Raw genomic sequence first — 27118 nt, 5'->3', positions numbered from 1 at the left:
AAAGTTACAGTCAGAAAATAATATTTATATATATATTATATATATATATATATATATATATATATATATTATATAAAACTATCAGTTTATTCTAAAAATTTTAGAATTTTATAGGAGGGTGATTCATTTTGGACTATTATATATGGTCAATATAGGCAATAATTCCCCTTCTCTCTCTCTCTCTCTCTCTCTCTCTCTTCCCCAGTTTGTGTACATACAAAAGCTTAATTCGTCTCTGCAATTTGAGCATGGGAGTTTCAGCGAAATTCACGCATGAATGTGTGAGCAAATACAAAGGCATGTGACATTCCAACTATGTCCTTCTGCAAGTGGCTATGTGGCTGTAACTTGACCACTTTTATTTGTCCAGTGCAGTAGTGGTTGCTATCTATCTATCCTTGATGGGATGAGATCGATTTAGATAGCAGATTTGAACCTCTCATCATATCATATGCATATTTACAGAGTTTATTTAATTGTTTAATACTTTTGGCCTTATTTGGTTTTTTTTTTTTTTAACTTCTTCAAAAGGTTTAATTACTAGTCATGATTTAATTAGTCAGATAGTATATTTTACTTGTAAGGTTTATTTCTTCAAAATCACCGATTTTTAATGGTTGATGTATTTCGTTTGCAAGTTTAACGGTGTAAAAAAATTCAAATCAGATAAAATTTTGATAGAAAATTCTTTTTATTATTTACTGCAAGATCAAATCTATAATCGAAAATTTTAGTACTATATCATCACATTTTATGGAATTTTTATTTTCAGCTGTTGATTTTGAAGCGTTTTGATTGCTAGGTAAAAGATATCGAAAAATCGTAAATTTTTTTTCTAGATACTTCAAATACACTAGATCAAGTCTCATGGAGCTGATAGTCGATTAGAAAGCTCCATCATTGAAAACGACTTAGGAGCACGGAGGCCTGCGTGCTCCTAATAGCACACCAGATCTATATATTCAATTTTTAATACATAAATTAATTTATGTGCTTTGATACTTAATAGCAATCATGATTTTGTATAGGTAGAGTCGTGAAGCCACTTGTACATGTAATTTGATATGTTAAACACCAAAAGAAATTAGTGAGAATGATCCCTAATATATATATATATATATATATATATATATATATATATATATATATATATATTCCCTTCTAAAATAACGATAATCATTGATTTTGTGGGGTTCGCATACCTTCCACGCATTCTCCAATTATTAATGTGTGGTAAACAGTAAACAGGGGTGCCTCGCCATGTGCTCTACATCACCAATGGACAAATCGTAGGCACATGATATAATATCTTCGTAGTAATATAAACTTTTAGGATCTTATTTATAATTAAACAATTTTTTTATAAATCATGCTTAGAACGTTAAATAATTGTTATTGTGGCTCCTTATTGCATGGCTAAAACATAGCCTTTCGTGCATACGTGTTTTGTGTGTATTCTACGTGGAAACTTGCCTTTTAGTCCAAGTTAATTAATTAATTAATTAATTAATGGGGGGTTCTTCGAGTGTACTTCGTGCTATATTTTTTTATTAAGGTTTGTTGTCCTTCGCGTATGTGAAAAGCGGCTTTTTACATTCAATGAGTATAGTCTAGGATTTATAGGGTTTCATGAGTCTACAGGTGAGGCTATTAACCCTAGCTACTAAGACAAAGTGAATTTTTAATTAGAGATTAATAACTTTAGAGTTCGAATAATATTAGACAAATGTAAATATGTCGCTTGTAGTAGCACTTTTGATTGATCAAAAGGCGTGGCATGATTATAATCGTGCACACCTAGCTAAGTTAATATCATGAACAGGTGCATGCTTTAATATATATATTTATATATATATATATAATATATATAGTTGCCGAGTTAATTATTTTTCATTGCGGATTAATATTTAAAGTAGCTAAAAGCAGCTAGATTATGTGGTTACTGCGAATGATGTGTTAAATGATGTGTAAGCATACTTAATTAATTACCATGCATAAGGATTAATCAAGGCATAATCAGTACTAAATGTAAACAATAATTCTTAATTAAAGTTCCAACCAATTATTGAAATACAAATGAAGCATTTGAGATAATGCAAAGTAAATGGAGAAAAGCCCACCAATCATTCCAATTCACTTTAACAATGCAAAGTAAATTATCTAAAATAAAAGATAATTTTTTTTTAACAGCTAACAACTAAAGTGAAATTTATGTAAATATTCAATGATTAGAGTGTTTAATTGTAAAGTACTACGATTCTTATCCAAAATATCAATTTGATTGAAAATGGTCCGAAACTAATTAGTATCAGCACTTCTATGTGGCGTGCATGATAATAGACATATACTAGATGAATCACTTTATATGCGCTAACAGTCCAAATACTGAAAGACACGATATATACATAATTAAATAGTAAACATGAGAAAAATAAAATTAGCCAGAAATATGAATTAACTAGCATTCGAATTTAGAATTTTGAATATCAACTATTAAATTCTTTATCACTTGCACTAGGGAGATGGTCGGTATCCTGATACCATATATATATATATATATATATATATGGTCCATATGGTTTCAAACAGTAGTTCCATAGGGAAACTAATATTGGCAGAGATAAAGGTACAGAAACAGTATTAAGTACTACACCCATTTATTGCATGAAAAAGAGTGCTCAGATAGATTAGGCTCCATGGGAGACCAATTAAGTTCGGGGGAGGCAATAATATATCATGAATGAAGAGAGAGAGAGAGAGAGAGAGAGAGAGAGAGAGAGAGAGAGGTGCTGAGATAGATCATGGATTGCAGCTGTAGCAGCACAGGAGGAGGCAGCATGATGGGGAGAGCCATGCAGTGGTCTCCCCCTTCACGGGGTTAACCCACGTGCGACGAGTAGAGAACTAGAGATTAGAGTTCGAAAAGAGAAAAAAATATAAAAAAAACCAACAGCAGGACCCAGCAAACGCTGACACACGAACCAGCGTGATTAGAAGCAAACTCCAGACCAAGAAAAAGCTGCAGCTTCAATTCATATATTTCTATTTTATGTAACTAAAAAATATTTATTCGCTTTTCATAAATGAGTCATCTTTTATTTGTAGACCGTTGCTATGCTGATCATAATATGCATCAAATTATTTACATAATATATACGAAAAATATTTTGCCTTAGTAGATTCTTAAACGTAGTTTGTAGATTGTAATTAATCAAATATCTGCGAATAACATATATGGATCATATATCAATAGTACGTTTTTGAGAAAATCTTATGATTGATATGTAGCAGCATATGCCTATGAATATAGGATGCTGATGCTATATTGCTATTGCCCTTTCGTAGTAGGTGTCGGTCGGGAGAAGAAAAGGACTGAGGCCCACCCACCCCGAGGAATTTTACACTGTCACACTTGCACCATGTCATCAATAACAAGTCAATTACATTTCTTCTTTTCAAACAAAAGTACAATAAAAATACTTTTTTACAATCATGATGGGACATATATTCTTAAAATGATTAATTTGATTGGTTCGTTACGCCACGTCAGTAATATATCCGTTGCATTCTAAAATTTTTCTACCCACCCCTGATGAGTGTTTCTGTCAACGCGTAGCACCAAATTCTCCTCAATGCGAGCTCTAGTACGTACTCACTCATGTCTCCATGTAGAATTTATTGCCCCTGCACCCTTACAACTATGCTCTTCTTACTAGTCTCATTGCTTTTTTGGTTGCAAAAGTCGAGACCGATCCAATCTCAGATTTGGACCAAAGTCGAGTTGGATACAGCTAGAGTTAGTAAGTTTAATGTACTTTTTTTTTTTAAAAAAAAAAAAATTTGTTTCTTTGGTTCTGTTACTGTTCCTTCTTTTCGATAGCGACAAACTTAATAGAGAGGTTAGCAAATGTAGAAGTTTTTTTTTTTTTTTTTTGATCTTTTGCTGTAGCAGGATACCGAAAGGGCTGGTCTCCATTTCAGTTCCAAAACTCGTATAATCAAACATGCCCTAAAGATAATAATAATAATGATTAAATAATTCCATATATAATCCGTGTGTTCTAATGAACATTCCAACACGCAGACTCAGAATTGAAAATAGAAAGTGCAGAAACTAATCCCTCAATTATCACATTTTGCTGATTCTAAATAGCAAATACTATGAATTTGAGAAAAAAAAAATACAAATAATATTTCCCAAGGAAAAAAGAAAACTAAATTCTAAAACTTGGGTATTTGCACAGAGGGAACAGAATGGAAACAAAGTAGAAAAGGGATTCTTTTCGCTGATTACTGTTTAAAAGTAATTAAAAGAAATAACAGTAGATTACAGCTTTCCCTCTAAAAATGTCCCAAAATAATGGAGGCTCGAAAGAAAGTTTGAATCAAAATAAAAGCTGTAAAGCGGAATAACTTAATGCTACATCCAATTCAAATGCAAGTTTGAGGGCACTAGTTGTGTTTCCAATGCACGGTAAAAGATGGGGACATTGTTTGCAACTTAGTGTTACAAATTATACATGACAAACTTGAAATTCTCAGTAAATTACACTCTGGAACAAGCACCATTTTTGACATTTTCGACCTTTATACTTAATTAGTACAGGATTTACAATAAATTAAGATATGAGAGAGGAACAACTTTGATTTTGAGCTACAGGCCATCTTTCGATTAATAGACACTCAATTGATTGCCTCGTCTATAGGTTTGGTCTGTACTTTCCAGCTCTCAAACTCAGATAATCTTAACATAAAAGAACTTGCATTCCGATGCCCACCACCGCCATATTTCTGTATATGGAAAGAAGCAAAATGTGTTTCTTAATCAAGCCAAATAGGTGATGGACCTCAGAGAAAGTAAACAAAAAAATCATACCTGTGAGATGGGGGTTGTGTCTTCCAAATCCACGCTTCGAAGGCTTATTTTCCGCATCTGGTCGTTGTTAAGCTCAGGGACCTTATACACCACTGCTCCGATTCCCCTGAATATTTGTAGGGATAATGAGTAATATGAGTCACATATAGAGTGGCGCAGAGATTAATTCAATAGTAGTTTGAATGGAAATTAAGTTTCCTGATTGTAAAGTCGGAAGCAAAGGTTATTTTGAAGTAGAGACAAATCAATTAATATAGTGCGTCTACAATCTCCATACAATTGTATAACATAGAGCTCAAAGATAATAAATAAGGCCGGCATTGTTGTATAAGTACATATTCTGTTTGTTCAAAGATTTTCATGTAAGCAAGTCATGTATCCAAATAAAGACTTTCGAAGTTGCATACTACACTCTTAGAGACAAATAAACAACAGAAGACAGACATGGATACGTCAGGAAATAATAGAAAATCAACCTTAGATTTAGGAATCGGCTCCTTTTAGCTAGCTGGTGCCCAAGCTCGCTCCTCAGGTTTGAAATAGAATCAGCATCAACAGCCTAAACACTTGAAAGATCAGAAGAAGAAATATGATTCCGATGCTACAGCATTGAGAAATATGGCGGCCTAGTGCGTGTGGTGTATCTATATAAACATTATACCAAACAGTTTGTGAGAACACGTAACTCCATCGAACTATTAATAATAGCAACAAATAGATCGGAAACACAAGAACAACTTACTAAGCACTTAGAAACTAGCAAGAAAATTTCTCTCTTCTTTGAAACAGATCATATTTCAAGAAGAGAACAAAAAAGACACAGCCAAAAAATAAAGAGAGATGGGACTACTCTTCAGGTAGTGCAATTTCATAGGATCGTTCACAAACAATTCTTATAGCATAACAAGAAATTTAAAGCAACATAGTCGTACCAGGCAATGTCCAAATAGCCCACAACCTAGTGCGATTTCATAGGACCGAGCTAGAGCTTCATCTATCAACTTTTGCTTGTGCGAAAGTGTCTCTTGGCCATGTGAAATGACATGTTCCGGATCCAGTGCCAATAACTGTCAAAATTACATGACCGTCTCAGAGATTAAACTGTTGATAGTGAAACTTTTGGAAATGAAAGAGAGAAAAAAAAAAAAAAAAGAAATGCAAAGGACTAAACATCACAACTTTCCGTATCTGAAAATGCAATGGTAGTCCAGAAGTTATAGCAAAATCACAACAAGACTTTTGAGTACAACAAAAATAAATACAAGAAAATCTTAACATAAACTCTTTGAACAGAGGCAGCTGAGGATGACCGACCAATTGGCTGTTGCCAAATAAAACAATTGAATAAGCCATTTGAGCAGCAATTTTACGACAAAGCTGGTGATCAAATCATTTTAATTAAAACCCAATAGTGTTAGACGGCAAACAAGTAGCAGGGCACAGAATAATTAATCCATTTTAATAATACCATGAATGATCTAGCCACGATATCTAAAAGTGAGCAAGAAGAGAACGTTCTCACCTTATGAAATAACGAAGGGTTCACATTGACATTGTATTCTATACCCAAATCTTTTAGGCCGCTGCTGAAGGCCTTGCTGCACGGAAGTGCCCATCTCCAAAGATCGCCGTCTTCGACAAACTTGAAAAGTTTATGCACCCTTTCAAACTGGCTATCGGGTAAAAGCTTAGCCCCAGAAACGGCATTACTGCCGATTTCGTGATCTCCGGAAGCATCACCTTTTGCCGAAAGCTTCTCCCTGAAGAAATCAAACGCAATTGTGGCACCGCTTCTCTTCATATCTATGACCTTTTCAAGGTTCTCCGGAATCGCAGCATTTCCACATAAAGTTTCTAATGCGGTCTTATGATGGTCTAAGACAGTCACTCTGAAAAAACGAGCAGTAAGGACAGCAAATGCTAGAGAATGTTAAATCTTGGAAGATAACAACTATCAAAAGGTAAGAGTAAATTATAAATCATATATATATTTTTTTAACTACGCAGCTATTGAAAGCAATGAGATAGAGGAATAATGCATCTAGGATCTCCGAATTTAGTAAATGTATTTTCGATATCCATATTATGTTCGTCGCCGGGGAATGAACTGAGACAGACCTGTCAACTTTGGAAGACAAGTCAGCGACAAAACCGGGGGGTCCCACGAAATCCAGGAGGTAAACATCACTGATTTCATCCAAAGGGAGAGAGTCGCTCCTGGAAGAGACGAAAGTAGCATGAGTAACACTACATCAAGTAACAGAACAGAAAAGAAATAATATATTTATTTAACACTATGATTCATCGCTCCGGCTCCGGCTCCGGCTTAGATATCAAATGCAACTACTACCAATAATAACTCAACTCGTTAGGCTCAAACTATAGTTCCAAAATACTAAAACTCAGCGATTATTACTACGGAGTTTACGGTCGGTGTATTTTTATACTCAAATTGGGTACCGAAAACAACATCTGTTGAGCCAAATTGAATTTAAAAGTACCGGATAGGATCGTAGACGGTGTTTGGGAAGAAGAGGACCGGAAGGGAAGCGCCGGCGAAGTAGAGGTGCGCGGCGAGGGCGGCGAAAGCGCCGTCCGGGCACGGGTAGTGGTAGAGCACCGCCGATTTCTTCAGAGCTCTCATGGGGGAGGAGGACTTGGGGTTCGAAAGAGAAGAAGAGGAAGAAGACGACGATGATGACGAAGATGAAGAAAATTTCACGGCATTAAAATTTTGAACGTTTTTTTTTGTTTTTTTTGTTTTGTTTTGGGCTAGTTGATTAGGCCCAGTCCGTGACGGGAGACTAAGGATCTGGGCTCATGATGGGCCTAATGGCACAGCAGTAATAAAATGGAAAACAAAAAGTTGTATACTCCTGCGCGCCCGATTTCGAGGTGATCCCGCCACGTCATCGATCCGCAGCCAACCCATCCTCCCTGCAGCAGCCGTCGATACCCAATCCAACGGCCACGGACAACTCACCTCGGATCCAATCAAAGCGCGGTCTCCTCAGATTTGCTACTTCAAATCCCGATCTTTCGCTTCCCTCTCCGAAAAAAAAAATCCCCAAATCCCGTCGCGTATATAATGCCCCCCAAATGTTCCGAGTCCCTACCCATCTCGCTCTCAATCATCTCGTCCGCTCAAAACCCTAATTCCTTAACGCCGACCTGAGGAGGAGGACGAAGAAGAAGAGGAAGCAGCAGTAGCGGCGGCAATGTCGGGGCGTGGCAAGGGAGGGAAGGGGCTGGGAAAGGGCGGGGCGAAGCGCCATCGCAAGGTGCTCCGCGACAACATCCAGGGGATCACGAAGCCGGCGATCCGGCGCCTGGCGCGGCGCGGTGGCGTGAAGCGCATCAGCGGTCTCATCTACGAGGAGACGCGCGGCGTGCTCAAGATCTTCCTCGAGAACGTCATCCGCGACGCCGTCACCTACACTGAGCACGCCCGCCGCAAGACCGTCACCGCCATGGACGTCGTCTACGCCCTCAAACGCCAGGGCCGCACCCTCTACGGCTTCGGCGGCTGATCCTAGAAGCGCTTCTTCTTCTTCTTCTTCTTCATCTTTCCCCGAAAGGGCGCTTCTGCGTAAAGTAGGGTTTTAATTGGGGGTTGTTTAGTGTATTTTCTTTCAAGCTTCGGACTGATGAATGTAGCGAAAAATATTATTATCTATTATATTAAAGCAAAAATCATCTCGTCTCGATTTGTATTCCTTGTGATGTGATTGGCGGAACGTGGCCGCGTGTCTATAGTCGATACTTAGGCGATATAACTATGCGAATTTACGAATATATCCCAGCGAAATGAAATGTAGTCTGACTTTTATTCGGGGGTAGGACGGGAAATTCAGGTAGTGGGCGAACCTGGAAATCGATCGCCGCGGCGCACGTTAGCGTGGACTCGCGCACGGTGCTAAGCTGTTCCTCTCTCGCCGCTTCCGTTGTCCCGTTCTTTTCGCGGTGATGGTCGCTCGCTACCGAAAAGTCCAACCACCGCTTCCCTCCTATCATCACTTAACGTCGTCGCCCCCCGATTTCCACGCACGTTAACGTGCGCCGATCCCCGCGTATAGAGCGATGGGCGGCGCACCGATCTGAGCCGGTGGTTGTGATGGTGGCGGCGGCGCAGCTGGGGGTGTTGGCGGCGTGCGTGGTGCTGTTCGTGCCGATGGGCATGGCGGGGTGGCACCTGAGCCGCAACAAGATGCTCTTCTTCAGCGGCGCCCTCTTTATAACCCTCGCCGTGGGCGTCCACCTGACCCCCTACTTCCCNCCCTGTATTCTCCACACCACCCTAGAGAGAGAAATTGAGAGAGGAGAAGAGTTAGAGGAGAGGGAGAGAGCCCATCAAGTATGGAGCACTCCACCTCCAAGGCCACAGCTCTTCTCCTCACCTTCATGCTCTTCCTCTCTTCTATCACTCCCATCGTGTCCTGCGGCTACTGCCCGCCGAACCCTAACCCTAACCCTAAGCCCCCCAAGTCGAAGCCCCCGAAGGGGGGCCCGGTCATCGTGAAGCCGCCGAAGGGGCCGAAGACGCCCCGCCCCCCCAAGACCAGGACGCCTAAGGGCCCCATTACCGTCCCGCCGATCGTCGGTCCTCCGAGGGTTCCGCAGCTTCCCCCCAGGCCACCCATTGTTCTCCCTCCGATCGTCGGTCCCCCCGTCCCTCCGGTTATCGGCCCCCCGGTCCCTCCGGTTGTCGGACCCCCGACGACTCCCTCGCCAGGGTCTGGAGCCACCCCCTGCCCCCCTCCGCCTGTAACGCCGGTGACCCCTGCGCCACCGGCGTCGTGCCCCGTGGACACTCTCAAACTAGGTATGTGTGAGACAATCATTGAACTCAAAACCTCCTACTTTAATACTGAGAAGATCGTAGAGCTTTAAATGTGGTGCCCACATGAAAGCTATTTTTGTATAAAAGTTTAAGCTGTGAGAGAATGGTACGTGTTCTAATATGCTTTCAGGAGCATGCGTGGATCTGCTGGGGGGGCTGGTGCACATCGGGATCGGGGACCCGGTGGTGAACAAGTGCTGCCCGCTGCTGGAGGGGCTGGTGGAGATTGAGGCGGCCGTCTGCCTCTGCACCACCATCAAGATCAAGCTGCTCAACATCAACATCTACCTCCCCCTCGCCCTCCAGCTCCTCCTCACCTGCGGCAAGACCCCACCTCCGGGCTACACTTGCACCATTTGAATCACTTAGACTTGCATGCACACACGCATGAGTTTTAGGTACTCTCTCTCTCTCTCTCTCTCTCGCGCGCGCGCGCGCGCACACACACACACACAAGATCATGTACATGACATTTTGTCTTTAAGCATACTTCCATTACATCTTGTACTTTGTTAATTATGATAAGAATGTTAATAGAGTCATCTTCTATTAAAAATAAATCAGATATACTAAAAATGATCATAATATATAACAATCAAATTCCCGCACAAACAATAATTTTTATAGTGACGTTATTTATAAGTTTGTTTCTTTTTTGGAGTTTATTGACATGAGTGAGTGTGTCAATGCAAATGCAGGTTCTTTGGATGAACGCACCGGTGGTGATTTTAAGGAGGGAGAAAAATGGTGTGGGGTTTAGTTGATGTGTGACATGAGAGGATGTCCAAGTTGCTAAAGCGTTCTTGTTTGTCCCCAAAGAATAAAAAAAAAAAGCCTTTTGATTTTATTGCAATTTTGTTTTGGTGCAGTGCAATTGTCCAATATGTTCATGTAATCATGTATTTTCGTGTTTTTCAAATTGGTGAGCAACTGTAGTTGTGTCCTCGTTTAATGGATTATTTGTTTGCTTCTACTCTGTTCTCTGGGATGCACTAGCTCATTTTACTTACCAAATTAAAACTATATAATATATAACGAAAAATAAAAAACCAAAACAAAATAAAGAACCTAATAAAGCGTAAGTGTTAAATATATTACGACAATTTAGACTTTTAGTAGAGGAGCAGATTATGAGTTCATAACTAAGTTTTAAAAAACAAACGATTATTTCACAATAAATATAAAATTATGGCTGTCGAGATTAATGGCTATATATTCACAGATCATCGCCTTTAATAAAAAGAAAAGGAGAGGGATATATTTGCAGATCGCGCTGAGAGGTAGCGCTATTTATATTCACTCCACAACAACCATGCGTAACATCAAAATGGAGAAGCGAATTGAGTAAAGTATAAAATTAAAAAGAGAAAAGAGAAAGAAAAAATAGGGACCTTAATTACCAGCACGTGTTCATGAATATACGTAATGTCGAAGCCTCAAAAAGAAAAAAAGAAAATGTGTGAGAAGGAAAAAAGAGGGTACTACATATATATATATATATATATTATATATATATATAATATATATATATATATATATATATATATATATATATATATAATATATATATATGAACCAAAAGGAATCAAGGTAAATCAACATATCATCATCCATCAAATTTTTTTTTTTTTTTTTTTTTGAGAAGAATCTATCATCTATATTTGATAAATATATAACCAAAAGGAAATTATGAATGCGTGTATGTTTGATGCTTGCCACGGACTTACATGTGAACGGCGACAATTGTACACAAGTGTATAAGTTAATTCGTGATCTATATTAATTGTCGCGCATAGCATAGCTCTCAAATCTATGTAGATCAACAAAATAAGCATGCATACAACACAACAATTATTAATTAAATTAGTGGGCATTGGTAACCGCATTCTTAATTTGTGGTCAGTGTCCTAGATATATAAGCCAGTGGTGAACACTTCTGTGTTCTTGCTTTCACAAACCAAACAAAAAAAAACAAAAAAAGGGAAAGAGAAAAAAGGAAAAAGGATACAAGAAATGAACAGTTAATTGGAATACGTGGAGATCGAAAAAGATGTGCCAGAATGGGCTTTGCGCCACATGGCCCTCTTATTTGTCCGTACATATCACGTGCATACTATTGCAAGAGGATACCCCATCACTTGTCTTATCCTATCTTTTACTTTTTCAATAGGATTTTCATGCACGTAATAACACTTAAAATTAGAGCAATTAATATACTACCCACATGGCCATACACTGTAGGCACCGTTGTAAAATTTACGTTCTAATCTTCTAACTAGTGATTTTTTTTTTTTTTGTCATATCAATGTTCTTTTTTGAATACTTAATTAGAATCAAAAGAATATAAAATATTCATTCTATAAAAAAAAATATAGGAAAAATCTTCAAATATTGCCCCTATGATTTAACACTATTACACTTTAGTATCATTTAATCTGACTGTATCATTTTAGTACCCTATGGTATCGTTTTTCTCTTTCCGTTATTTTCTCCGTTAATTTTTTTCTTAAATCAGTGAGAAAGTTAAAGTTATAGGATACTAAAATAAAATTTTATAAACTACGGAATACTAAAGTGAATATTCGATAAAGCACGGAAATATTTGAAGTATTTTTTTAATATGTTTTAAAGGAGAGTTAACGGGGGGCTGACGAAAAAAATAATAATAAAACCGCAGAGTACTTAAGTGATACACTTTAAATCATAGGATACTAAAGTAAGAATAGGCTAAATCATATACTTTTTGAACTAGGTGTATCGTGTATGTTGGCTTAAATGGGCCAGCATCCTGCCCTGTGGCGGGAGGCCATGTGGGCCGAGTCATGTTCGAAATGACGTGAGGCTGGGTTGGGCCGAGTCATGTTTAAAGTGACGTGAGGTCAGGTGGGCCGAGTCACGATCGAGACTCGTGGGCGTTGTTTCTATACGCTTTAAGTGAATTGGTTGCGTATTTCTATACCATATTTATTTAAAAATTCTTACTTTCTATTTATCTTATTAATATTTTATTTAAAAATTTAAACAAATTAATCCTCCATTTATTATTTTAGATTGAAAGTAAGAGATGAATGGAGAGTAAACAAATTTGTGGTCCTCACATGTACAAATAAATCCAGTGCCAGTAATAATAATTCATCTTAAGGTACGTTTAGTTGGCCAAAAGTGAAGTATCGAAAGTAACACTTTTAGAAAGTGACGTCTTATCGGTTATTTAGTTTGCGAAAATAAATATAAAAGTGACTTTACGAAAGTGAGCTGATAAAGTAAGTTATAACTAAATCTCATTTTTTTAATTTCGACTCAAAAAAATCGAAAGTCACCGAAAATGGAGAGCTTAGCTAAGAGATTATCTTTAGTCGTGATTTTAATATTTGAATTTATTTTAAAAATTGAATTTCACTTTAAATTTGAATTAAAATCATGATCACATTCTGAATTTTATTTGTAAATTAAAATTCAACATAAATTTTTAAAGTCAAATTTACGACTTTATATTTAAATTTATATTTTTTAAGTTTTATTTTTATTTAAATTTGAATGATAGAATTTAAATTTAAATTTAAATTTTAAATTTTAATGAAATTAATTTTAGCAAGGAAATTCAATTCAAGCTTTGAATTCAAATTGTTCCTACTATAAATTCAGATTATTGACTAAAATTTGAATTTAAAATTTAAAATTTTAAGTTCATATTCAAATTCAAATTTAAATTTTTTATTTACATTTAAATTTAATAATGAGGTTCAGTTTGAATTTGAATTCGAATTATGAATTCAAATATTCAATTCGAATTGTGATTTAAACTCAAATTTTAATTTTAATTTAAAGATTAATTTAAATTGTGAATTCATATTTGAATTCAAGAATTTAAGATCAAAGAGTAAATTAATATATGATTCAAATTATAAATTCAAATTATGAATTCAAATTTGAATAAATGCTCTAATTTTTATGTTGAACTTTTGCTTTAAAATTTAATTTTAGTTATGAGTTAGAACTTAAATTTTAAATTCAAATTATAAATTAAATTTATGTCTTAAATTTTAATTATAAATTCAACTTAGATTTATTAATTTAAAATTTTAAAATATAATTTTGAAATATAATATAATATAATATAATATAAATATAAATTATTAATTTACATTGCGAGTATAAGTCGTTTGTTTATCTTTTCGCCTCTTTATATATAATTTAATAATCAAAATTTTAAAATTATAGTTTTAATTTTTTCACTTTATAGCCAATCAAACAATCGAACTGAAAAGTCACTTTTGTGAAAGTGATTTTTTTTCACTTCACCCACTTTCGAGCAAACAAACCTGCCCTTAAATAAGTACCGGAATGAAGGGTTCCTAATGAGCAATGCTACATGTGCATCGAAATATTATGTTTAAATATTCTCTTTTATTTATCCAAGGGCCAATATTTTTATAATCTTTATTATTATTTTTTGGTAAAGACATACAAAACTTGACAAAAGTCAAAATGCCGTTGACTGTCTTACAAATTGAAACATTAGATAGTAAAATCAAAACTTTAAAATATTAGATACATAGCCAACTAAAAATGGTCCATAATTCAAATAAATTCTCTACCTATTTATCTTTTTTTAATGGGCTTTTGGGTCGAATTACGTTCGAAATGGCGGGAGTCGTGTTGGGGCAAGTAATGTTCGAAGTAGTGGGAGGCTAGTTAGCCCGAGTCACAACTGATCGAGATCCGTGGACGATATGACTGTACGCTTTAAGTGAATTTATTGTATCTTTCTAACCGTGTGAGCTTTTGGAATTAATTATTAGCGCCAACAATCGGACAATAAAATGTACACCCACACTTTTGGCTTTATAAGTAGTATTTATTATTTCAGGAAGTTTAGAATCTCTCACTACAAAAATTTCATATTCTATTAAATCAATTTAAATTGCTTCAAAATTAAATTATTGCAAAATATATTTTGTTGCAACAGTTTGTGTCTTTGTGACAATGAAAATTATGCTATTTAGTAATTTATTACTGCAACATTAATTCATTAGCAACGATTTGCAATGATTTTTATTTGTTGATGAAAAAAATTTATTAGAATAGTTATCAGCTACAAAAATATCTATTACTGAAAAAGAATGAATTTCGACAAGTGTCTACACTGTGGAATTTAAAAGTGCAGGGTCCAAAGTAAAACTTGGCAAAAAGTTTAGGAACTTCGTAGTTGTGCAATGTATATCCAATTGTAAAAGTGGGTTAATTTACCGATTGCGTGGGGAACCTACCTACTTAACCTGACACCTTTGATCATCACCAACCAATTTCTAACAGCTCTCTACTTAATTAATTCTCCAGTTGATCACTATATATATAAGGGTTATGGGGGCCGGGCAAGTAATGTTTATATTGCCAAACAATCACCACAAAATTGCTGAGGTAGCACGCTACCCGCTTCGTTTATTTCATTTAAAAATAAACTTAGCTACAAATATGAATCAACTAGGATTCGAATTTGGATTTCGGATACCAACCACCAAACCCTTAAACTACGATGTTTACTTATGATCTATGCTTACTTAATGATCTTTCTATTGTTTTGCTTCTTCTATGAGGACTTTCACATGTTTTAGCGCAAAATTATAATATTTCAGAAAATTCGTAGCTACTCAGAAGAGATTGGAAAGTATCTTAAAAGGAAGCTGAAGAGGTAAGATTGTCTATTATTAACTTATAATATTGAATCGGTTGACTCACTTGTTAACATTTTTGACAAAATGCTACGCCCACAACCAAGAAAGAGTTGTAGAACTATGATCATTATTAAGATTTAAAAAACCCTTCTGCGAATTTTAATCACAAAAAAAAGAGTAAATGACTTAGCGTAACTGTGTAAGTAGCAAAATATTTGATAATTGATTCTCGATGTCCCAAGTTCGAAGCCGAGTGGCTTCACATTTATAGCTAATTTTTACTGATTTATGCAGGGTCAAAGAGACATAATTGTACCTGCAGAGAAACACTCCCGGGATTATCCTGTGATGAGGAAGAACAAGTTTCAGGTTTGTTCATTCCATCCTTTCTCTCATCCTTCGTCTTATTCTGTAATTTACACGCACAAGTGTGCGCACGCACATATATGTGAGTTACTTGGCGCTTGTAGCCATTGTTATATATAATATCATCATGTGCTGTCCGCATAAGAGCATGAGATTTCTGTAGCCTTAATATTCAGAAAATTTCTGCCCACCAGCTATTTGTATATTACGTATGTTCAGTACTGCAATCTTAATGTTCTCTTTAATTTGTAATCTTACTTGAGGAACTTTGTATGGCAACTGTTGTTGTTCTTTCTTATGAGCTTCACTAGAGAAACGCATCAAAGGCGCGGGAAGCTACAGAACGGAAAAGGGGAAACAATGCTACAAGATGGGCCGATGATATATCGCAAGCCATGGCACGGAGCCGTGGCATTTCTACTGAGTTCAGCCTCACGCAGATCTGGCTTGTGGCAGGATCGTACGGCAACGGCGATCTCAGCAGTATTGAAGTTGGGTGGCAGGTACGTTGCCCCAACTATTTTGAACTCAAAACCTAATACGACACTGACGCTGGCCACCGACATATACATCCTGTTTGAATTTATAATATCTTGTTCAATATATTCTTTTAATTTATTTAATAAATTTATATATTTGATAGATAAAAAGTATGATCAAATACTTATGATAGATAAAAAGTATGATCAAATACTTATGATAGACTATTCTATTTTTGCTTCTGAAAGACTGCGAATACTTCTTCGAAATTGGAGAGCCGAACAGGGTGACTTCTTGCCAAACTTAGCCAAAGATCCGGCTCGCAGGACGTCCTCCAGCGTGACCCTTCGCCTCGGCACCGTTCCCTCCGGAATGTCTGCTGTGAGGCTCTGTGGTACCACACTTTTGCACCCCAAGGGAAGTCTTATCTGAATTTTCGGCGGCTCTGGTATTTTCTACCATAGTTGGTAAAGAAAGTAACACGTTACAAAATATATTAGTATTATTAGCTGATATAATTTTGATTGATTTAATCGAATCTATTTAAACTGATTCATCACAGGAAAAGTTTGAATTATTTATACGTCGATAATCAATAATCTTACTATAATGGTTTTTACAGCAGGGCCATTTACTGTCTCCAAATATTTATGAATCTCTGCTAACTCATTAGGGGATATTGTGCTTGTGCTAGTTGAAATTGAGCTTATAGCCGAAGCCGAAGCATCTGTAGATGCAACAGAAGAAGAAGACGGCGACGATGACGACGACGACGACATCTTATGCCTGTGGCAGAGATTAATATTACATGCAACAAGTGTATAGAATCATCTCATAAGTACCAAAATCAGGATTTGGCTAGTATGATATATTATGTGATCGATATATTTTTGGTGACAAAGGCTTAACAAAAATAAGCAACAAACACTAAGAACTTTATACAAAAACTGTAAAAAAAAAAAAAAAAAAAAAAAAAAACTTTTTATGTATTTTTTGAACTTAAATAAAACAGAGATTACATACATTTCAATAAAATTAGCTTTCTGTTTAACAAAGCGAACTTGGAAGAAAAAAAAAAAAAGGGGGGGGGAAGAGAGAGGGAGGAAAAGATTCAATTTTTACTTGAAAAGAGAAAAAATTCTCAAAGCGGAAGTCACGACCCTCACGTGAAGTGCTCTCTGCCTTCACGTGTTTAGGCTTGGGGCTGCACGCTGATGTTCTCCACCTCCTTATGAAAGGGCAAATATATTTTGAAATAATAAATAATAATAATAATATAATAATATTATTATTATTATTATTCTCAACAGTCTACTGTTTTTGTTGAGATTTAGTTAGATTTATAATTAAATTCTAGTTAGATTAGAATGAACACTTAAATCTGTATAAATAAATCGAATGGATTTTGATTTTGAATAATTAGAATTCTACTCTACAAAAAATTTTACTATGTATCAATCACATCATGTCATATATTACCAGCTAATCACATATTATTTTTTGAATAAGAAAAATAAAATTTTTAATAACTATTAAAAAATAATTCGGAATTTTAATAATTTGGATGGCGCTACGTTAGTAATATGACTTATCCATTTTAGAATTTTTTTTTTTTTCCTACTTTGTGTGTATTATTAGTTGGCTTGTTTTGTAAGGACTCTATGCCTCGGGTCCTTATCCGAGGCTGAGACAAACAACGTATCTAAATTTTCAGAATCGCCTCGTCCTCACACGTGTGGGGAAGAGACGATGCGGGGACGAGAGCCCCTTCTCGTGCCTGCTCCCCGAGTCAAATACACACACGTCGTCTTCGTAGTAATACAATTCGACGGTCCCAATTTTAAATCGCATTTCCCAAACCCCCGCACATCGCCGCATCCGCCACCTCCTCCTCCTCTTCTAATTTAAAATAATAATTACAATAAAATGGTTGCTACGTAATTAATCAAATAAATCTCCATCTTTCTCGCTCTCTCCCTCTCAATTGATCCAATGTTTCAATCTCCTCTCCTAGAACAAGAGGTATGGGGTTTTTTTTTTTTTTTTTTCCTCCGCAGTGAATTAGGCTTGAATCGCATTAAGCTGGTATAATTTTGATGTGGTTTCGATTTTTTAAGAAACAAAAATGATGTTTCTGAATGAATTTTTTTTTTTTGGGTTACTTGGTGAGTAAGAATCAGTTATTATATTTAGCTTTTGAAGTATAAAATTTGTGATTTTATGTGATCGCCGCATCGAAAAGGAATTGCTTATGCTCATCGAAATCAATAGGAATCACGAATTTGCAAGCATCCAAACAGGGGAGTTGTTCCTGATGATTAAACAAACTCCTTTGAGGGTCTGTGAATTTGGGGAACAGTATTTTGCTTCGTTTACATATTATTTTTGTTTACATGTATTGTTTTGCGGCATCATATAAATTAAATCCCTGAATTCATAAGGATTTTTTTTTTTCTTTTTTGGTAGAAGAATGGAAGTTTGCTGCCCTTACTTTGATCCTGAATTTGACAATCTTAATGAGAAGATATACGGCCCGAGGTTCGTCGCTTATTTCCAATCTGCGAAAATGATGCTCTAGACGCATAATTTATGCGGGGAAGAGATGCTGAATCTGGAACTATTTTTTGCAGGGTTTATGTTGACAATGAGTCTTGCGAGAGATGCACTGTTGTTAAGGTAAGAACTTTGTGTTTCACCTCAGTTGTATGAAGTCGATTATGCAATCGGTTGAGTAGGCCGATCTTGTTTTGTTTCAGGTGAATAGTCTCAACAAACAAGGCCTCCTACTTGAAGTCCTGGAAGTTTTGGCCGACGTCGATCTTTTCATCAACAAAAGCTATATATCTTCTGATGCAGGATGGTTCATGGATGGTATGCCTTTTCTTGAAGTTACACGCGCTAGCGCTAATTCTAGAAACAGATGTGATGAAATTTGTACTTGAATTTACTCGGTTTGTATCAAATTCATATAATGGGGGTTAGATCATGCTCTGTTAGTCTACAACCTAAGTTATTATGTGATTTAAGTTGTTCTCCTTGATGCAGTTTTCCATGTGAAAGATCAGCGAGGTAGTAAGATATACGATAGGAAGATTATCGGCTACATAAAAGAGGTGCGCCTTTGTTTCTCTACGATAAGACAAATTACGTGTATAAGCATGTCTAATATGTTATCTTCTTGCCAATTTCAAGTTAAACAGGTTTTACTGCTGTTTCAACGGGAGCTGCGCTTTAGGATTTGATAATAGTGCATGAATTCTCTGTAATTTTGTAGGCCATAGGTGCAAGAAGAGATCGTAAGAACTCCGAAGTGCGAATATCGAAAGGCATTGCCACCAAATCTGAAACGGCTAGCGAGTGCACGGTCATCGAGATGATTGGTCCTAACAGACCGGGGCTCTTCTCGGAGATATCCGCAGTTCTTGCCGAGCAGAGGTGCAACGTTGTTGAAGCCCACGCGTGGAGCCATAACGATTGCCTAGCGTGTGTAGCTTACATCTCCGACGAATCTACCTCGACTGTGATCAATGACCCTGATCGACTGGCCACTATCGAAGACCACCTCTCCACCGTCCTCCGACCTGCCACAGCTTACTGTGATCGGGATAAGGGCGTGAGGGCGCATTTTCTCGGGTGCGACAGCTCGATGAGTCACACCGAGCGGCGGTTGCACCAGCTGATGCTAGCTAACCGCGACTTTGATGGGCCACCAAGGCCCACGACCGCTAGTACATTTTCATCGATGGAGATCAACGGCGACGGAGAGGGGAGGAGGACGGTCGTGTCAATTGACCGATGCAATGAGAAAAGATACTCCGTTGTGAACGTGGACTGCGTGGACCGACCGAAGCTAATGTTTGACACCGTGTGTACGCTCACAGATATGCAGTACATTGTCTTCCATGCTTCGAGTACTTCTCATGGACCTTTTGCTTCTCAGGTATGTGCTTATCCATCAATTGATTTCATTGCCTGCTGTAAACCTCTTCTCAATTTAAGTCTTTTATAGATGGATAGAAAGGGCTCAATACAATTGGGAGCGTCTGATGATGGTATCATTAACCTTATAAGCTATAAGAACTTACCTTGGAAATTGAATCTTCTAGGAGTACTACATTCGGCACAAAGATGGGCGCATGTTGGACTCCGCGGGTGAGAAGCAACTAGTTGTCAAATGCCTGGAGGCGGCAATTGAGCGTAGGATTTGCGAGGTGAGGATATCGCTGTGAAATTTATTGTTGTTCTTTCGATTATAGTTCATAAACTTATGAATACTGCTAAGGGACATGTGCACCAGATTTCTCCCAAACTGTCGTGCTACCGCACTTTCACATATTATGGTTATGAAAGTTTAAACCAATTTCAAAAAGTGCGGTAGTTTGGGGCGTCCGATGTAAGTAGTTTTCGTTCTTTCTTTCTCTTTCATTGTATCTATTTTTCTAGCAGGGGGTCCGGATAGAGCTATGCACAGAAAACACAGCAGGACTGCTCTCTTACATCACGCGGGTCCTCCGAGAGAACGGGCTCACCGTAGCTCACGCGGACATCGCGACCCGCGGAGAGAAGACGAGGAGCGTCTTGTACGTCCGGGATATCTCCGGAAACAAAGTTGACATGGGAATCATAGAATCAATAAAGAGAGAGTTGGAGCCTTTCGCATTCCAGGTGAGGAACGAACAAGCGTTGCCGCACAAGTATAGCTCGGAGGGCGGTGATGGTTACGGCTTCTCCTTTGTTAGCCTGCTGAGGTCTCAACTAGAAAGGTTCTCCCACAGTTTCGTCTCCATATGATGAGATGAGAATGAAAAATGCCTCTGTTATGGTTTATCCTGTTGTACAGCAAAATATATCGATAATCCTTGTATTTATAGGCTCCTATATGTACATATGTAAATCCTACTCTTGCTTGCTTTGTATGTATAGATTCTTATCCTCTGCTAAGGTCTGATCATTGGAGCAAGTCAATTTCTTACTATCTTTTCAATCTAATTATACACAATCGACCAATTGCGCAAGCGCGGTTTAACGTGGAAGAAGATATTGGTCCAACAATTTGGACCATTATTTTTTCATAATTTTTATTATGGTATAACTTGGAAGTGTTGAAAATGATCTCTCTTTCCGTAAGAAAGTGTGAATTAACTTTGTCTTTCTCTAAAGAAAGCATGGATTCATCTAGCCACATGTAGTCACAGTCACGACGAAGATAAGTTGAATCATAGTTGAGAGTGAGAGATTTTGTCTTAAACTGCCAAACAACAATCTGCAAAGGGGTTAAAAAAGGTCACAATCTTTTAGATCACATCGTTTGGCCTAAATAGCAAAATGGCCTTTCAGCATGCCAGTAGATCCATCAAGACAGTTTCTACAAGCATTTGTCCTCATCTGACTACCAAGATGGAAAAAGTATCATTAACATTCAAACCTAAAAGCAGAGATTCCAAGCACTGCAACAAGAAAATCGGATAGCAAAATACTATATGTACATGCTTCTTCAAAAGTCAAAACTCTTTCGAGGACCACCACGGTCCTACTTGCGTTGTGTCCTACTTACGTTGTTTCTTCCTCTGCTGAGCGCTTGCTTGGTTAGACTTGGCTCCTTTCGTTAATGGCTGCCTCTTGCTAGTTTTTTCTAACTCCTCTTCCTCGTCATCGTCATCGTCATCGCTTTCACTTGTTTTCTTTGGCTTCTTACCGCCTTTGGAGCTATTCCTTCTCCTCTCGAACTTCGAACTTTCATTAACTTCCTCGTCCTCACTATCGGACTCTTCTGTATTAGATTTAGTTTTTTTCTTTGATGCCATTTTAACTTGCTTCCCCCTCGCCCCTTTCGCCGGCTTCTCTGATTCCTCCTCTTCCTCATCGTCATCGCTTGCTTTCTTTGGCTGCTTCTTAGTACCTTTGGAACTTTTTTGGCCGCTTTTTGGCTTTGAATTTTCATTGACTTCTGCATCCTCGTCATCTGATTCTTGCTTACCAGGAAATTTTTTACCAGTTTTGGCTCTCTTTAATTTAGTTGACGGGATCTCGTTTGACTGGGGGCCTTCAAATTTTTGCAATTCTGGCACGAAAGCTGTGGTCTGAGCAAATGAAGTAATATAAGTTAGGAGCAACAAGCAACAAAAAAAAGAGAGACTATCAGATTATGGACTTACTCTGCCACCTGCAGTGATGAATTCGACTCTCTTTCCTGCAAGGAGTAAAAAGGTTCGCCAAATTTAATAATTTTCATGGATGAGAGAGATAGAGAACAAAAAAAATTTACTTCGTCAGCATTTCATTTCTGCATCCCACTTACAGATCTCAGAATCAGAACTGTTCTATTGTGCTCTAGTATTTTGACTTCAATAAATCCCTAAAATAACTAAATTATTACCCCTAATGTTGGTTACCTCCTGATTGAATACATGAATACTTAAATGTTATTTGTGTTGGTACTTTCGCATAAAACACGAAAGAAAGGATCGGCTTTAATGAAGTAAAATCTGGCGGAAGTTCAAAAAATCCCAGACGTGTAGAAATCTGCCATAAATATAACTTCTTTTCACCTCTAAATAAAATCTTGCAGCTCTTGTTGTGATAAAGAGAAAATAACTCAAATAAGACGACCATAAAAAGTTAAAAAAGTCGAACCTTCCACAAATGCCTTGCCAGGTTTCTTATCACGAGAATGATAAATCCAATGTTCTGGAAACTGGCTACTGTCTGCACCGACTTCAAGGGCCTTTTCAATAACCTGCAAAAAAATTTTAATTAACAGTAGGGTGTATTAACTAATTTTCTAGACTCTTGAAGATGAAACAGCCTATTAATTTTTTAAAACATCTTTTGTAAGCATGAAACATACTGCATATTCCGTAATCTAAAGATTTTATCTTGTAATATTTTTTAGTGAAATTGATTTTTATTGCCTTCGGAACAAACTTTAGCACCGAATCACTGACCTCTTTGATGCATCGATGGAGAGTCTCACAGCTCTCTTTCGATAGGTTTGCAGCAATTTGCATGGGATGAATCCTTGCCTAAAAACAAAAAATTGCACAAATGAGAAAAGAGAATCCTTTAACAGATATCTGTCATATAACTTACTTAAAAAAATTTACAAATATGCAGCAAGAAATAGGTTTTAATCAATATTAACTACTATGCCCCAACTTTTGCAGTGAATTGGTGGTAAAAGAGTGAAAGCCAAACCTACTGATGAATGGCTGAAAATGTTAAGATCCAGAAAAAGAAAAGATGTGAATAAAGCAGCGCAGGAAAATACAATCTCCTATTCGAAGCACTATATTTCTTACAGAAATGAAATAAAACTAACCTGATAGAGCACCTCATCCGCGATCCAGTTACCAATACCAGATATAAAGCTCTGCATGATAAAATTGATGTATCAGTAAAACTACTAGTTATATTCGACGCAAAGACGTCTTTGGCAAGATGAAGCAAGTAGCACACTTATCTAAACAACTGGAGGGGGTCAACAACTTTCAAGTTCCTATGGCGCCCCATACAATATTCTTAAACAATAAGACAATGATATAGCAATAACTTATTCCCACACTGCATCCAAATGGTTGTAGGAAGAGCTAGCTAAATCAAGCACCAAATTTGCGCAAAAATATACGCTGGCAATGGCCTATAGTTTCACACACTATGCAGTTTTACAATGCTAAGCACATGGAGAAGCAACCTCTACACAACAATGCACTAAGATGTTAGAGGACCCGACACTATAAGCATCAAGCAAACAATTCGATACTCAAAAAAGAAGATTTAGTAGGTATTAATAATAGCTTACGAAGGAATGGGTTTTCTCGGATCAGAAAATAAATAAATAAATAAATAAAATAAAGCACCACACATTTGTAACCTGATCAAGTAACAAAGCCTTTATCGCGATCTTCTTTTTTCTTAGGGCATTCGCAAACTCATCGACCGGCATAGGCTCGAACAGGGCATCTGGACCCAGCTCAGAAATTGGAGGCACAGATTCAGGCTGTAAAAAAAAAAAAAAAAGAACTGCAAGGAATTAGAGAATAAAAAGTATATACATCTTCAAGCAAGCGAACTTTTGCGAGACGTCTCTTATCGGTGAAGGAAAACTCAACACCATCTTCCAGCTGAACAACATCCAAAAGGATTAAAATCGAAATGATACATTCAGCTAGTACTGAAATGAGGAGGACACCGATTTTTTAAATCGACTACGAAGTTGCCGAATTGATGATTCAGATTCCTGTATGAATAAGAAAGAGGCGTACTTCAACAAACAATTTGGAGTACTTCGATGGCCACTCCTCCGTCGGGCTCACCGCCGACCTACAATTAGCAATCCAAACCCTCAATTTCTCAGATTCTATCTACAAAAAAAAAAAAAAAGAAAAAAAGAAAAAAAAGAAGGTAAAATTAAGAAAAAAATATCACCTTTTGTATTTGCTCAATTCCACACCTTTGATGTAGACCGCACCCGTCATCCCTGCAACACACGAAAGCAGGAGAAGAGGGCGACGATGTGAACCAAATCGAACCCTAAAATTTTCGACTTCTAATTTTTTGACGGACTCGGCTATCAACTGTAGATTGTTTCAGTTTTGCTTGAAATTAGCGATGAATTGAACAAAGATGTCCAACTTAACCGGCTAAATTAGTTCAATACAGAAGATCAAAAAGGAAAAAAAAAAAAAAAGAAAAAGAAAAAGAAAGAAAAGGAGCAGCGGACCGAATTGGAAGGAGGGGAAGGGGGGGGTGTCGAGGCGGAGCCAGAGGTTCTTGCCCTTGCGGGCGGCGGCGAGGACGGTCTTCCCGGCGAGGGACGACTCGAGTTGCGAGGGGGAGACGCCGTCGATCACCTTCGGGTCGTCCGCCGCCGAGCAGCGCAAGATCCGCCTCCCCGCGCAGTGCTCCTGCAGCGCCCGCCGCGCCACCTCCACCTCCGGCAGCTCCGGCATCGCCCCTCTCTCCCCTCTGTCTGTGTGCGCGCGTCTCTCTCTCTCTCTCTCTCTCTCTCAATGGTGCCCGATGTAATTGGAATTTGGAAACGCAGTATAGCTGGAGACAGTATACCAGCAAGTACTGTAATTATAAATAAATAGAATAATTAATTTAGTTTGTATGATAAATGTATTTTTGAAGTTTTTATCACATTGTGTCGGTCGTGATGGGATTATTGTTAGGGTTAATTTCATACCGGTCCCCGCAAACATGATGAATAATAGATATATTCCTATAAAATTTAATTTTCATAAATTATTCCTGCAAAAGTTCTAATGTATTCAGATATGTCTCTCTGGCAAGTATCTATTAGAGAATTGTTAATTTTTTAACAGTAGAGTTGTAAAATGACATTTTTGCTCTTGCCCTCTTCCTCTTCCTCTTTCTCTTCCTCTTCTTCTTCAGGCTGCAGGAGCGGACGACGACAGCGGCGACGGCAACCTTGCAGAGCTTGTCGGGGTTGCAGCCAACGAGGATGAGAAAGAGGCGGAAGGCGGAGGTGAAGGCGAGGCCGATGCTATCGGAGGCGCCCGTGACGATGGCCCACATGGGCACCACGACGACGATCGGATCATCGGCGACGACGATTGGATCATCGACGACGACGACGAAGAAGAAGAAGAATGAGGAAAAAAAGAGGAGGAAAAGGAGGATACGGAGAAGAAGAGGAAGAAAAAGAAGGACAAAATTGTCAATTTACATTATTAATTAATCATGGTTAAAGCATTTTAACTATAATTAACTAGATTTTTCTAACGAATATTAACGGCAAGAACATATCTGAATACATTAGGACTTTTGCAATGATGACTTATGAAAGTTGAACTTTGCAGGAATATATCTGTTATTCATCATATTTGTAGGGATCTGTATGAAATTAAGCTTTTTTTTTAATATAAAAATATTTATATTTTATTTAAAAGGTAATGAGGAATTTAAACTTATTTTTTTTATATTGAGTTGCTCTGTCCAACTTAGGACATGTTTGGTTCACCTATTTTAGACTATGGAATCGGAATGGAATTCATTGATTCCGATGGTTGCCGTTTGTTTTATAGGAATCGGATTCGATTCCCATTCCACTCCGGAATGGGAATGGCCAAATTCATTTACGATGCAATTCGGCTTTGAATTCCGGATTGACTCATTCCAAAAATAAACTATTAAAAATCCTCTTTCACCAACATCTATCTCATCTCCCTTCGTCACTTTCCTCTCTTTTAATCAAAACTCTCTCTCAAAAATTTTAAATTTTCATTCCGATTTTCATTCCAATAATGAACCAAACATTTTTAGATGATTCGTCGTTCCATTTTTCATTCCAAAATAATCCAATTCTATTTCTCATTCATATTCCAATCATGAACCAAACATGTCCTTACTACAGGTGAATTTCCTCGTGTAGTTACGACTGTAGTTGTTAGTATTAAATACATTGCATTAAATACGGATTTTAAATTTATATGTAGTTACAGCTATAATATATTTATAACTATGTACAAACAAAGTGATCTCTTAAAATTAGTCAAAATGACTTAAGATTTGCCTTTTCTTTCTTTTTCTAATTTTTTTTCAATTGGAATTTTATATAACAGAGTATGGAAGCAAGGAAACGACTTTTTTTTTTGTGTGTGCTTCGTTGTTTTTTTAAAAAAAAGAAGTTGACATATTAAATTATTGCAATCTAATTAATCAAGAGAATAAGTTTTACCCATCATCATTTCTAATTATTATATAAATTAAATTTGTATTTAGAAATGCAAAAAGGTAATAGTAAAAATGACTCGTCTAGCTAGCACCATTGTCAATTTTTTTTTTTTTTTTTTGAGAGAGATAGGTTGCATACTACCCACTTCATTTAGTTTATTTAGAAACAAATTTAGCTGGAAA

General features: G+C 37.2%; 5 protein-coding genes across 8 annotated transcripts; 3 read left to right on the top strand and 2 right to left on the bottom strand.

The window, feature by feature from the left end:
• On the bottom strand, window positions 4408–7943 carry LOC109720506. The gene is made up of 7 exons (XM_020247674.1): window positions 7378–7943; window positions 6995–7093; window positions 6399–6765; window positions 5809–5943; window positions 5353–5435; window positions 4877–4982; window positions 4408–4791 (listed from the first exon to the last, which is right to left on the bottom strand). The coding sequence occupies exons 1-7, from the start codon at window positions 7518–7520 to the stop codon at window positions 4684–4686; spliced, it is 1041 nt and encodes a 346-aa protein (XP_020103263.1). The 5' UTR covers window positions 7521–7943; the 3' UTR covers window positions 4408–4683.
• LOC109720507 (histone H4) lies at window positions 7949–8583 on the top strand. The gene has a single exon (XM_020247675.1). It carries the CDS (start codon window positions 8095–8097, stop codon window positions 8404–8406), a length of 312 nt encoding a protein of 103 aa, XP_020103264.1. The 5' UTR covers window positions 7949–8094; the 3' UTR covers window positions 8407–8583.
• Window positions 9159–10689, top strand: LOC109720505 (36.4 kDa proline-rich protein-like). Its single transcript, XM_020247673.1, has 3 exons — window positions 9159–9698; window positions 9847–10114; window positions 10415–10689. Exons 1-2 carry the CDS (start codon window positions 9233–9235, stop codon window positions 10074–10076), a joined length of 696 nt encoding a protein of 231 aa, XP_020103262.1. The 5' UTR covers window positions 9159–9232; the 3' UTR covers window positions 10077–10114; window positions 10415–10689.
• On the top strand, window positions 17979–21172 carry LOC109719999 (ACT domain-containing protein ACR2-like). 3 transcript variants are annotated; one of them, XM_020246859.1, is made up of 8 exons: window positions 17979–18259; window positions 18707–18775; window positions 18868–18913; window positions 18994–19108; window positions 19283–19350; window positions 19512–20177; window positions 20344–20448; window positions 20684–21172. In XM_020246859.1, the coding sequence occupies exons 2-8, from the start codon at window positions 18708–18710 to the stop codon at window positions 21026–21028; spliced, it is 1413 nt and encodes a 470-aa protein (XP_020102448.1). In that variant the 5' UTR covers window positions 17979–18259; window position 18707; the 3' UTR covers window positions 21029–21172. The 3 variants fall into 3 exon arrangements, with proteins under 3 accessions (XP_020102448.1, XP_020102447.1, XP_020102449.1); XM_020246858.1 differs by having other exon boundaries at window positions 18704–18775; XM_020246860.1 differs by lacking the exon at window positions 17979–18259 and adding an exon at window positions 18390–18575 and having other exon boundaries at window positions 18704–18775.
• On the bottom strand, window positions 21556–25235 carry LOC109720253 (formamidopyrimidine-DNA glycosylase-like). 2 transcript variants are annotated; one of them, XM_020247235.1, is made up of 10 exons: window positions 24957–25235; window positions 24662–24713; window positions 24499–24556; window positions 24289–24357; window positions 24108–24233; window positions 23556–23606; window positions 23182–23259; window positions 22871–22973; window positions 22393–22427; window positions 21556–22317 (listed from the first exon to the last, which is right to left on the bottom strand). In XM_020247235.1, exons 1-10 carry the CDS (start codon window positions 25183–25185, stop codon window positions 21784–21786), a joined length of 1335 nt encoding a protein of 444 aa, XP_020102824.1. In that variant the 5' UTR covers window positions 25186–25235; the 3' UTR covers window positions 21556–21783. The 2 variants fall into 2 exon arrangements, with proteins under 2 accessions (XP_020102824.1, XP_020102825.1); XM_020247236.1 differs by having other exon boundaries at window positions 24662–24810; window positions 24957–25065.

The sequence above is a fragment of the Ananas comosus genome, linkage group 14 (assembly GCF_001540865.1).
Source record: "Ananas comosus cultivar F153 linkage group 14, ASM154086v1, whole genome shotgun sequence".
NCBI lineage: Eukaryota > Viridiplantae > Streptophyta > Magnoliopsida > Poales > Bromeliaceae > Ananas > Ananas comosus.
The sequence above is the reverse complement of the archived record's forward strand: the minus strand, read 5'-3'. Positions and strand labels throughout refer to the sequence as shown.

Bases quoted from the DNA above. Each gene is read 5' to 3' on its own strand.
- LOC109720506 (XM_020247674.1), bottom strand. From the start codon at position 7,520: ATGAGAGCTCTGAAGAAATCGGCGGTGCTCTACCACTACCCGTGCCCG. The intron at 6,766-6,994 runs GTCTGTCTCAGT...TCGTTTTTTCAG, and splicing joins TTGTCTTCCAAAGTTGACAG to AGTGACTGTCTTAGACCATC. The intron at 4,792-4,876 runs GTATGATTTTTT...TTCCATATACAG, and splicing joins ACACAACCCCCATCTCACAG to AAATATGGCGGTGGTGGGCA.
- LOC109720253 (XM_020247235.1), bottom strand. From the start codon at position 25,185: ATGCCGGAGCTGCCGGAGGTGGAGGTGGCGCGGCGGGCGCTGCAGGAG. The intron at 23,607-24,107 runs GTTACAAATGTG...TTTATCATGCAG, and splicing joins AGGCTTTGTTACTTGATCAG to AGCTTTATATCTGGTATTGG. The intron at 22,974-23,181 runs GTCAGTGATTCG...ATTTTTTTGCAG, and splicing joins TCCATCGATGCATCAAAGAG to GTTATTGAAAAGGCCCTTGA.
- LOC109719999 (XM_020246859.1), top strand. From the start codon at position 18,708: ATGGAAGTTTGCTGCCCTTACTTTGATCCTGAATTTGACAATCTTAAT. The intron at 19,351-19,511 runs GTGCGCCTTTGT...GTAATTTTGTAG, and splicing joins TTATCGGCTACATAAAAGAG to GCCATAGGTGCAAGAAGAGA. The intron at 20,449-20,683 runs GTGAGGATATCG...TTTTTCTAGCAG, and splicing joins TTGAGCGTAGGATTTGCGAG to GGGGTCCGGATAGAGCTATG.
- LOC109720507 (XM_020247675.1), top strand. From the start codon at position 8,095: ATGTCGGGGCGTGGCAAGGGAGGGAAGGGGCTGGGAAAGGGCGGGGCG.
- LOC109720505 (XM_020247673.1), top strand. From the start codon at position 9,233: ATGGAGCACTCCACCTCCAAGGCCACAGCTCTTCTCCTCACCTTCATG. The intron at 9,699-9,846 runs GTATGTGTGAGA...ATATGCTTTCAG, and splicing joins CGTGGACACTCTCAAACTAG to GAGCATGCGTGGATCTGCTG.